At 41.0% G+C, this 11325-nt stretch overlaps 2 protein-coding genes across 5 annotated transcripts in view; both read right to left on the reverse strand.

Annotated features, from left to right (window-relative positions):
* LOC113067602 (zinc finger protein 239-like) overlaps positions 1-11325 on the reverse strand; it is a 262749-nt gene that overhangs the window by 32005 nt on the left and 219419 nt on the right. The gene's annotated exons all lie outside the window — the stretch shown is intronic.
* LOC113067380 (GTPase IMAP family member 8-like) lies at positions 223-11255 on the reverse strand. 4 transcript variants are annotated; one of them, XM_026239760.1, is made up of 4 exons: positions 11015-11255; positions 10844-10882; positions 1957-2601; positions 223-1797 (listed from the first exon to the last, which is right to left on the reverse strand). In XM_026239760.1, exons 1-4 carry the CDS (start codon positions 11214-11216, stop codon positions 809-811), a joined length of 1875 nt encoding a protein of 624 aa, XP_026095545.1. In that variant the 5' UTR covers positions 11217-11255; the 3' UTR covers positions 223-808. The 4 variants fall into 4 exon arrangements, with proteins under 4 accessions (XP_026095545.1, XP_026095548.1, XP_026095546.1 ...); XM_026239763.1 differs by having other exon boundaries at positions 10844-10898; positions 11015-11090; XM_026239761.1 differs by lacking the exon at positions 10844-10882 and having other exon boundaries at positions 11015-11252.

Consider the following 11325-nt stretch of genomic DNA (forward strand, 5'->3'; position numbering starts at 1 on the left):
TATAAATATAAATCCTATTTTTCATTAATTCTGTGACAATAGTTCATAGTTTGCTTACAAATACTTCAGAGTACAACAACAGAAAAGTTGGGATGTTTTGTTAAATGCAATAAAATCAAGAACCTGCGATGTGTTAGTTCTCTTTAACTTTTATTTAATTGACAGAAGTACAAAGAAAATATTTCCAATGTTTGTGCTGACCAAAAAATGCAATTTATAAAAATAAATTAATTTAGATTTTGATGGCTTCAACACACTCCAAATAAACTGGGACAGTGGCAAAATAAAAGGAAAAGGCTGTTTCCAAATGAAACTGTTTTGAAACAGTTCAGAGTTGGCAGGTTGTTTTAAAACAAATGTGGAGGAAAAACACAGTACACTCAATAAAACACATTAACACAAACACAAATTGAAAAGAGATACAAAATCACATATACTAGTACTAAAGTACTAGTACTAAAGTACTAAAACATATTGACAAGTAGATGAAAGTATATGATGCAATGAGGAATACATATTCAGTACAGTTTGTCAGCATGAGAGAAGTGTTACTGTACTGCTTTTCTTCACTAGTGTTTACAGATATGATATTCATGTCAGATTCACATTCACTCTTGATACAGGTATAATCAAACACTAAATAATAGAGCAAAAAAAAAAAATTATGAAAACATTGAAAACAGCAATGACATTGAGCGGTATCTTGGCTTCCAGAAATCAACAAGTAAAATGATCATTAATCAGAAAAAGAAACAGTTGAAGAAGTTTGTAGGTAATCTTGTGTGTGTGTGATTATTATTGAGGTTTCTCACTGAATACTACACAGCTTCTGTTGTAGTAGATTCCCTGTGGTTCTGACTGCAAGTTCAACTGCCTCTCTACGACTGATTCCTAAGCTCTCAGCCTCCTTTATGGTGCTCTCTTCCTCCTCAGAAGTCACCACCACCTTCCCAATGAGTCTGGCTGTACTTTCTATGTACACTTCACCTACCATAACATGCAGTGCTTCCTGTCGAGACTGCTCTGCTAAACTCCAATACATTGTCTGCCATTCTGTTAGAATACCACCTTTCTGTTTCCGTTTGAAATGCTCCACTTTCTCACGCAGTTTCTGTTTCTGAATCTCCCGAATGTATTTCTCTGTTCCATCAAACAGGTCATTAGTAAAGTGGCCTCCATTCTCATTCACCATCATCTCTATTTTACTCAGAAGATCTTTGATCTGTGAGTAACTGGAAGATTTATTGTCTAAACAGAAGAATCTGTTTCCACAGCTCTGTACCAGATTCTTAAGATCTGGATCACTTTTCTGTAGAAACTCAGCGATGGTTTTCTTGTCCCGATCTAACTGATCTTTGTGGGTGAAGAGGACCATGGCATATTTTTCTATTTTTTCTCCAAACACTTCTTTAAGCTCCTTTATTGTATTTTTCTCCTCCTCAGTGAATCGACCCACTCTAATCACAATAATAAAAGCGTGCGGTCCTGGAGAGGCATACGCAATGCATTTCACTAATTCTTTAATAACCTCCTGATTACTGAGTTCATTATCATAAATTCCAGGCGTGTCGATCACTGAGATATTTTTACCCATCCTCTCACTGGTTTCTGAATTACACTGTTTTGTTTCAGAGTTTGAGCTGAGGGTTGATTTAAACACTCTTTTACCGATGATGGTGTTTCCAGTGGCACTTTTTCCAGCTCCAGTTTTTCCCAACAAAACAAGCCTGATATGGTTTTTCCTCTCAGGAATCTGAATGTCATCTGGATCTTCATCCACTGAACTTCCTTCTGAAACTACATCACAACAGTGTGATATTTACTGCTCTTCTCTTTTAAGATTTTTAAATTTAAGGCACTTGGAGATGCTCTTAACTAATTACAGCACAACAAAAATATCAGTGCTTTACATTTAATGAACAGGTGAGCACATTATGTATTACTGCAGAAACTTACAATTTGTTACAATATCCTTGCTTTCACTCCTCTTCATTCGTTCCATGCTAAATTTCCCTCTGTTTTCTTGCTTCATTCCTTCAATCTTCTGCAGTAGTTCTTGTACCTGATCATCTGATTTGCTCTTGTTATTGAAACAATGAAACTTTCCTCCACATTCAGTCACCAGTCGCTGGAGATCAGCATGGTATTGCAGATATTCATCAATGGTCTGTGGTTCATCCAGTTCCTCCAGTTCATCTTCATGTGTGAACAAGATCATGATGTACTTCTGAACTTCAGGACCAAATAAACCCTTCATAAAATCCAAGATCTCTTCCTCGTTTTCCAGTGGTTTCTCTAGAGGAACGGTGAACAGAACTGAACTGAGACCTGCTGAACATCGAGAGAACATCTGATCTTTCATCTCCTTCAGCCGTTCTTTACTCAGATCTGGATCCAGTAGATCTGGACAATCAATCACATACACCTGCTTCTCTCCAACATTTGCTACAGCATCACAAACTTCAGCATCCTGCTTTTTAAGTTTCAACTTTTTTCCTCCCAGTATGGTGTTTCCAGATGAGCTTTTCCCAGAGCCCTTTCTGCCCATCAGAAGAATCCTGATCACTTCATCATCTGAACTGGAGCTGATCGCTGACATCTCTGAAATAATCAGAAAATATGGAGTAAGACTGTGTAGAACAGAAAAATACTACAAAGTCTGACAACACTTTTTTATTATATATATATATATATATATATATATATATATATATATATATATATATTATATATATTATATATATATATTTTATATATATATATTTTATTATATGTATATATATACACACACACACACACACACACACTTCTGTTCATCCAGGTTGCATTTAAATGAACAAAAATAATTCCATAATTATTGATGACGATTACTGTTAGAAATAAAGATTTAAAATTGTTTCTAGACACAGCAGTTTATCAACACAGTTATCAACTGCAGTAAAAACAGTGAGCAATTTTATTGTTGAAATCCACAGTGCACTACCCGAATAATACTGTATGTAATTCTTCATGATTTGTGACATTATTGGTCAGTTAACCCTTCCATGAGTCTCTAGCTTTACTGTTGTGAGTAGTGAAGTTAAGCGTCAACTGACCAAAAAAAACTGCACTGTAAAAGACTTAAAATTACAACTGATTGTTCATTGACTGCTCTTTGACATTTCTCTCATCCACTGTGGAAATCGACTGTCTGAGATAATAGTAATTGGTGCAATACAGTTCCTTTCATACAATTCATACAATTAGATAATTAAAGATTTGGTGCTTTGAGTACAATTCTTTCATACAGACCACTGGATGCTCAACATGGCACCTCATGGCAAAAATAAAAACTCTCGGAAGATTTAAAAATTATAAATGTTACTCTCCAGAAAGATGGTCTATGATATAAGAAGATCAGTAACACCCTGAAACTGAGTTACAGTACAGTGACCAGGGTCATCCACTCTGTGGACGACATCAAGCAATAACGTCTCTACACGTTTTCTCAATGAAATGTGGTATCAATGAAAACTCTAATTAAGTCATTTGTGTCAACATGTTAAAACGTAAAAAAATAATGTTATTTGTGTGAAAGCATACTGCTGATTATTAACATATAATTCACTTAAGTTAATGGTGTTTGTGGTCACAGTTTCATTCGTGGATCCTTTGTCAGATACGACTGACTGAAAAAACTGACTAGCCTACAACTTGGATAAGATAACTAAAAGCACACATCACAGACATTGATGCACCAGCGTGGATAAATTCTACAAGTCCCCAGTATAAAGAATGAATATACCAATCTTATAAACTCCTTGATTTCACTGAAAGCAAATTTAAATATAATATGCATGCACAAAAAAACTATTGTAAAATTTACTTACATCACTCGACAGTATGTTTTTTGCAGTTTTAACAAAGTGTAAATTAATAAGTTATAAAAAAGCATATTTCCAACACGCGCCTCAGCCTTGCACAGTATTAGTTGTGAACCAGCTCGACCGGTTACTTCCTGAGAACCGACTCAAAAGAATGATTTGTTCAAGAACCAAACTCCTGGGCGTAGGTTTAGGGGGGGACGCTAGGTAGTAGCAAGTAGCCCAGAGTGCAGTCTGGACGATGGGGCAGGGCGACACGTTGGGGCGGAGCGACACGTGTCGCCCCGCCCACCTCGGCGGTTATTGGTTTATGATTAAGATGAACTTATTGGTGTACAGATGAGTGACGATTTTACAGCTTATTGGTATAGAGAATTATGACGCTGTGAGCAGGATTGGAATGCGGAAGTAGACACTCAGATGAATAAACTTCCCTATCATAGGTCACTTCGATGCTGCGGTGACGTCACCACGTATGGGAACACCTTCGGTGTGACGAATGTCTGAAGCCCTATACCATCCCGCCAATCCTATTGGCCAAATGGCGCATGGCACCACCCTACGCATGCGCACGCATGATATACCTGGGTGCCGCGCACCATTTCGCTCAGATTTCATTCCTTCAGGGAAGTGAATCATCTGTGCCCTAAGAATCATCTCGCGTTCTCCAGTGGTTTCTACGAGCATTGTTTAACTCCTCTTTCGCAGACGCGATGAGTCAACGAAAGGTAAGAGCCGTATAATGGGTTTATCACAGGGAGGCACTCATGAGAGATTCGTTAGCAGCCTCTCTACATGTTCTCTCTGTGATAGCCTACGGCTATGGTAAAATAAAAAGTATCCACGCTCTGGAGTCTATTTCTTAAGTCACCTCGTGTCTAACCCCCACCGTTCACTTCTGCGGTCGCCACGTCGAAGACGTATCGAGTCGTGTCTATTCAGCAAATTTTATTCTCTTTATGGCGGTTCTTAATGAGAAGCCTCTCGTTCTTAACCCCCACGCTCTAACATTGACTGTCTCGCAGCACAGGCACTTCGAACGTCACTGAACTGAGCTGTTATTTGAGCGCCCCCTCAGACACTGCACAATTCAGTCTTCAGAGTTTGAGGAACGGCACAAAAAGGCTGGCAAAGATGGCCAGTTTATGACGGCTCACACAGCTGCCACGTTCTCGCTAGCGGCGTGGCCCGATTTTTATCTTGTTGGATTAAATCCTGCCGTCGATACGGTTCAGGATTATACAAAACAAAACGCAGCTTCCTTCATGTTTGCCAGGGACTGTGCCCTCCACTATAGAGTGCTGTTGGACCGCTAATGCACATCCAACACTCTCACTGCCGTCCCTACGCTCTAACATTGACTGTCTTGCAGCAAACAGCGCTTCGAGCAGCATTGGATCTGGCTGTAACACCAAACGGCAGAGAGCCGATGTTCAATTCGATGTTCAATTCGTTGGCCTAATTCCTGCCATTGACACGTTTCAGGATTATACACAACGGGACGCAATGGTTCTTATGCATACACTTCGCCTGTGCACGAATGCCGCAGGTTTTTCCATGCACGGACATTTAATGTGTATGACAGCGTTGCAGAAAGCGGAAATTTTGAGACCGCTAGTATTGTTTCGGGCCGTGTGGAACGCTTGCCCGGCATTTCTCAATGGGTGTTACGCACAATTTGTCACGGATACACCATTCAGTTTTTAAGAGGCCCGCCTCTTTTCCGCTGAATTCTTTCCACGGTGGTAAACCGATGGAAATAGCGGTGTTGCGACAGAAGTCAACTCTGCTGAGCAAAGGGGCTATAGAAGATGTACACCCCTCTCAGATGGAGACAGGGTTTTACACCGTTATTTAAAAAAAAAAAGATTGTGATCCCGTACTTCTCATGGATGCAGCTCTGGCCCCGTTGCGGCTCCAGGGCGTCCGTGTTTGAACCACTTAGACGATTGGCAGGTTTTAGCGCAATCGCAGACTCAAGCACACTCTCATCGGGTTCTTGTGCTGAATCACTTAAAGAGCCTGGGCTTACAAACGAATTTCAGAGAAGTGTTTTATCTCCTCTCAATGGATTACCTTTCTGGGTATAGGATTGGACTCTCGCGCGATGACAACAAAGCTTTCTCTCCCACGCGCTCAGTCGATTGCGTCATGCGTGCGGTGCTTCAAAGCGGGTCGCACAGTGACAGCGAGATTGTGCCTCAGACTTTAGGTCTAATGGCAGCGGCATTCCCCGTAATTTGTCTGTGGTTACTTCACATGCGCCCTTTTCAGTGGAAAAATGGGCGAAAAGACGAAATATTTCACCCCGTTGTCTTCCGCATCGGACGATTTCGGTGACACAGAGTTGTGTGATGTCGTTAAAACTATGGATGCCAACCGAATTTCTCCTACCGGGGTTCGGCTGGGGATTTGTGCTTTCCCAGAGACCGTCACGACGAATGCGTCTTTGACCGGTTGGGGAGCTGTTTGTCAAGGGCGCCCAGCCGACGGAGTGTGGACAGCGGCACAACGCAGCTTGCACATAAACAGGTTGGAATTACTGGCAGTTTTTCTGGTTCTCCAGTATTTCGCGAATCTGCTGATCGGCCGTCATGTGCTGCTCAGATCAGACAACACAGCGCTTGTGCCATACCTGAATCATCAGGAAGGATTACACTCTCGCCCCCTGTGCAGGCTGGTGAGACATGTTCTTCTTTGGTCTCAGAACAAATTTCTGTCGATCCGAGCTGTTCATGTCCCCGTACATTTGAACTTCGGAGCGGATATGCTATCCAGACAGGCTCTGGAACAAGGGGAATGGAGATTACACCCCCAAACGGTGAATCTCTTATGGCCTACGCATTGCCCACTATGCTTCTCCCCATTGCCCATCGCCCCTGGGCTTTGCTGCGTTAGCTCACAGTTGGCCCAGGACCAGTCTGTATGCTTTTTCCCAGATTCATTTGATCCCAGCGGTATTATCCTAATAAGGCTGGACAGAGTGGAACAGCTGCTGCTGGTGGCTCCGCGATGGCACACACAGCCGTGGTTTGCGGACCTGATCAGTCTGTTAGCGGGCTCTCCATGGAGTTTCCCCTCAGACAGGATTTATTATCACAAGCACAGGGACTGATTTGGCACACGAGGACATATCTGTGGAAACTGTGGGCGTGGCCTCTGAGCGGAGTGAGTTAGTATGTCCTGGTCTTTCTGTTGAAACCACTGAGAATATACTGAATTCTAGAGCAGCTTTTACGAGACGCCTTTATGCTTTCAAGTAGAGACCGTTTACAGCCTGGTGTGGAAATCGTAATGTGGATCCAGTTTACTGCCCAGTGGCTTCAGTGCTGGAGTTCCTTCAGGACCGTTTTTCTGATGGAGTAACACCAGCCACTCTAAAGTTTACGTGGCAGCCATTTCAGCTTACCACGAATACATAGGCGGTGCCTCATTTGGCCATCATCCACTAGTTTCTCGTTTCTCGCCCCGTGCGAGTTCCTTCATGGGATTTATCCATTGTGTTGTAAGGTTTATCAGGGCATCCGTTTGAGCCCTTGGAGACTGTACTGGATAAAATCCTGACACTGAAGACACTTCTTCTTATGGCTTTATCCTCCCTCAAGAGAGTTGGGGATTTACAGGCTCTTTCTGTTTCACCCTCGTGCATGGAATTTGCACCGGGCTCTGTAAAGGTGCTGCTGCGGCCTAGGCCTAATTATGTTCCTAAGGTCGCATCTAACCCCTTCTGCTTTCAGCAAGTGGTCCTGGAAGCTTTTTCCCCTGCTGAGGCAGGGTCAGGAGATCTAAGTCTTTGCCCTGTGAGAGCTTTAAAGACTTATGTTGATCGTACAGCCCCATGGCGTGAGTCTGACCAGCTGTTTGTCTGTTTTGGACATAAGAGTAAGGGCCATGCGGTTACAAAACAGCGCATGTCCCATTGGCTGGTGGAGACAATATCTTTAGCCTATGAGGCGCGCGGACTCGCTTCGCCCTTAGGAGTTAAAGCTCATTCCACGAGAGCAGTGGCTTCTTCTCGAGCTTTTCTCAGTGGATCTTCTATGGATGATATCTGTGCTGCTGCAGGTTGGTCATCACCGAGCACTTTTATCAAGTCCTACAGTCTGGATGTGAGGATGGCCCCTGGCTCCCGGGTTCTCTCCGCTTGAGCAGATGCTTCCTTGGATCCCAGCTATCAGGTACGTCAGGCGTTTTGGTATAGCGTTCCCATACGTGGTGACGTCACCGCAGCATCGAAGTGACCTATGATAGGGAACATCTCGGTTACGTATGTAACCATGGTTCCCTGAATAGGGAACGAGATGCTGCGGTCCTGGCCGTGCCATACCTTGATAGCATTCTTCTTCTTCAGTCATGAAATCTGAGCGTCTAATGGCGTGCTGCACCCAGGTATATCATGCGTGCGCATGCGTAGGGTGGTGCCATGCGCCATTTGGCCAATAGGATTGGCGGGATGGTATAGGGCTTCAGACATTCGTCACACCGAAGGTGTTCCCATACATGGTGACGTCACCGCAGCATCTAGTTCCCTATTCAGGGAACCATGGTTACATACATAACCAAGATGTTTTAATATAAATGAAAAAGCGAATATAAAAGTCGTGTTTTTACATTTATTTTTGCGTTTCCACAACATCCCGTATAAATACAAAGAGTTTTGGATTACGACAAACAGAATAGAAATAAACGGCTGTAGACGCTACCTCGGCATTACTTTTGAAAAAAAAAAGATTTTGAAAATGACAGGGCAATATAATGCGAAGTATGGTTATGTAGATAGTCATGGAGTACCTTGATTTATATATTCAAATTATATATATATATGTATGTATGTATGTATGTATGTATGTATGTGTGTGTAACAAATTGTCACCAGTCTCTGAACGTCACCAAAAATATACTGAACATCCCCTTAGCCCCTACGAAAATTTACCATGGTTCTGCTACAAAAACTATAGTTAAACTATGGTGTTTTTATAATTACAGCACACGGTTATTAATATGCCAACACATATTTTTACTACAATAAATCCATGGTTACTTTTTGCAAGGAAGGAACTATACAGGTTCTAAAGAACTTGCCCCAAAATCCTCGTCACTTTCTGTTATTTGTTTTCTGAACTGCACTACTGAAAACCTTATTAATCCTGAATTTATTTAGTTACCCGCTTCTATATAAAAACTTAATACATTTAATCACCCCTTTAAACACTTTATAAAATCATTGGTAATTGAAATATTACACCAAATTGTCACAAATAAATTAAAAATTCATGATGAGCAATGCATAGCAAATGATGTTACCATCAAATATGAGAAACCTTAAAGAATGAGTACCGGTGCGTACCGGTGTCCTGACATTTTATCCTACCCTGTCAGATTTTCCTACGCGGGTGTACTGCGCACGCGCACATCAATATCGCGTCCTTTGTCTCATGCTAAACAACGATATTTAATGTATCTGCATTACTGTAAGGGTAGGTTTAGGGTTGGGGTAGGTGTAGACTTTAATAAAAACGCAATCTAATTGGTAGAAAATAATATTTATTGTTGGTTTCCTGTAGCTGTATCCCTTCTAGCTACAACCGCGAATATAACACATAATTACTGTATTTGCAGTACTGTAAGGGTATGATTAGGGTTGTGGTAGGTGTAGACGTTAATAAACCATAACTTTACAGTAGAATTTTTCGTTGTGGAATTGTACTACCCACTGTTTTAGTGGGAGGTAGGAAAATCTGACAGCGTAGGACAAATCGACAGAGGTAGGAAAATCTGACAGCGTAGGACAAATCGACAGAACACCGGGACTACTTTTGTGCTTGCACTAGCAGTGAGCGGGTGGTTTGTGTGCGCGCATGTTGACGACGCCAACGGTAAGGTACCAGGGCTGTCTCTCTGCCACATACAAAGGCCAGAGTAAAACATTTTAATATTCCGGGTTTTTTTGGGGTGAAATGCTATTCATGCATACTGAGTTTTTTACACCGTTAAAGAGTTGGATTCCCATGCTAAACATGGACAACGTTTCAAAAAGTAAGTTGTACGAATCTTGCAGTCAACATAAACGTGAGGATAAATAGTGTTTATAATAGAAAAAGGTCATTATATTTATTTATTTAGATTTGTTTCCTTGTGGCAGAATATTTTTTGTTAGTTTAAATACTAATGTACATAATAATTTATCTTAATAAAACGTTTGGTTGTTCAGCAATACACAGTTTAGATTTTTATTTTTTGAGAGTGCATTTTTGAGATTATACAGTTATACTAAATCACAATTAAATCACTGGTATCTTACAACAAAATAATTCCGGGGGGCGGGGTTATGGGGGTGTCCCACCAAAGCTGAGTCCATACCTACGCCCATGACCAAACTTCACTATTTTCAGTGCAAGTGAAGTGAAGAAATTATATCCTCATGTGCTTTTAAAACCATGTCATATGTTTCATGCTATACTATCGACTGGGAAAATAAGCATCGTTCCTGTTTGATCGGGCGAGACATCCGCATTTAGTAAAATGGTGCAAAGGTGACTTTCCCCAGATAATTACATTTCCAGAACTAAACGTCAGATTTACATATTATTAACTATTGGTTCAGTCGGTCAGACGGATTTGCAAAAATGCCTGCAATTGTGTTTAGGTCATTGCATAGCTATGATGAAATTTTAAGCAATCCAAAAATAAAAGAATAAATAATTTATATGTATATATATTTTAAACATTTGCGGATTAAGTTTTATTTCATTCACTGAAACTGGAAAGGCTGCTGATTTATAAAACAGGAAATAAATGCGTGGGGTTGTAGATATACCTACAATCCATCATATGAAAAAAAGGCAAATGCTTGTTATCATGTGTCAGAGATGAAACAGCGTTTGTGCAGATTTACCCAAACCTTAACTGCACGTCAAATAACCGCTTTATGTCAAAAATTCACATCCATCTGAAGTTTAGGGTTTAAACTAAAATCTTACCAGTCGGTGGTAAAGGCCCCGTCGCCATCTTTACTGTATCTGACAGATCACAAGTCTATTGTAAAAAACTAATTCGATTAACATCAGGAAAATAATCCTAATAAAGATTTGCAATAGTTTATAATGTCAATATATTAGCGTAAATCCATCTTTGCAAAAATATAGACTGACCAGGAGTCGAGCTGCTGCTGCTGCGATGTCGTTCGCTCTTTATCTTTAGTTTCACTTTAGTTTCATTCCACCCTGTAGTGTGACGATGCTGTTTTCCCGTGCCGGATTCCTGCATGTTCAAATGTCTTTTGTCAATAATTCGAAATGTTCTCGATTTGAGGCCGAGAACAATAAGAATTATAATGAACTGAAAAATAAACATAACCGCATAACCTGGAAACAATTAATGCACACCGCGAGAAACACATAATAACCCACAAAACATTCAACATGCGCAGTTAACCACTGCTAGACTTTGTTAAATAGACTTT

The sequence above is a fragment of the Carassius auratus genome, linkage group LG28B (assembly GCF_003368295.1).
Source record: "Carassius auratus strain Wakin linkage group LG28B, ASM336829v1, whole genome shotgun sequence".
Lineage (NCBI taxonomy): Eukaryota > Metazoa > Chordata > Actinopteri > Cypriniformes > Cyprinidae > Carassius > Carassius auratus.

Coding starts and splice junctions, on each gene's coding strand:
- LOC113067380 (XM_026239760.1), bottom strand. CDS start 11,216: ATGTTTATTTTTCAGTTCATTATAATTCTTATTGTTCTCGGCCTCAAA. Junction 10,883..11,014: donor CAGCAGCAGCTCGACTCCTG/GTCAGTCTATAT, acceptor GTGATCTGTCAG/ATACAGTAAAGATGGCGACG. Junction 2,602..10,843: donor GGGGCCTTTACCACCGACTG/GTAAGATTTTAG, acceptor TGATTATTTCAG/AGATGTCAGCGATCAGCTCC.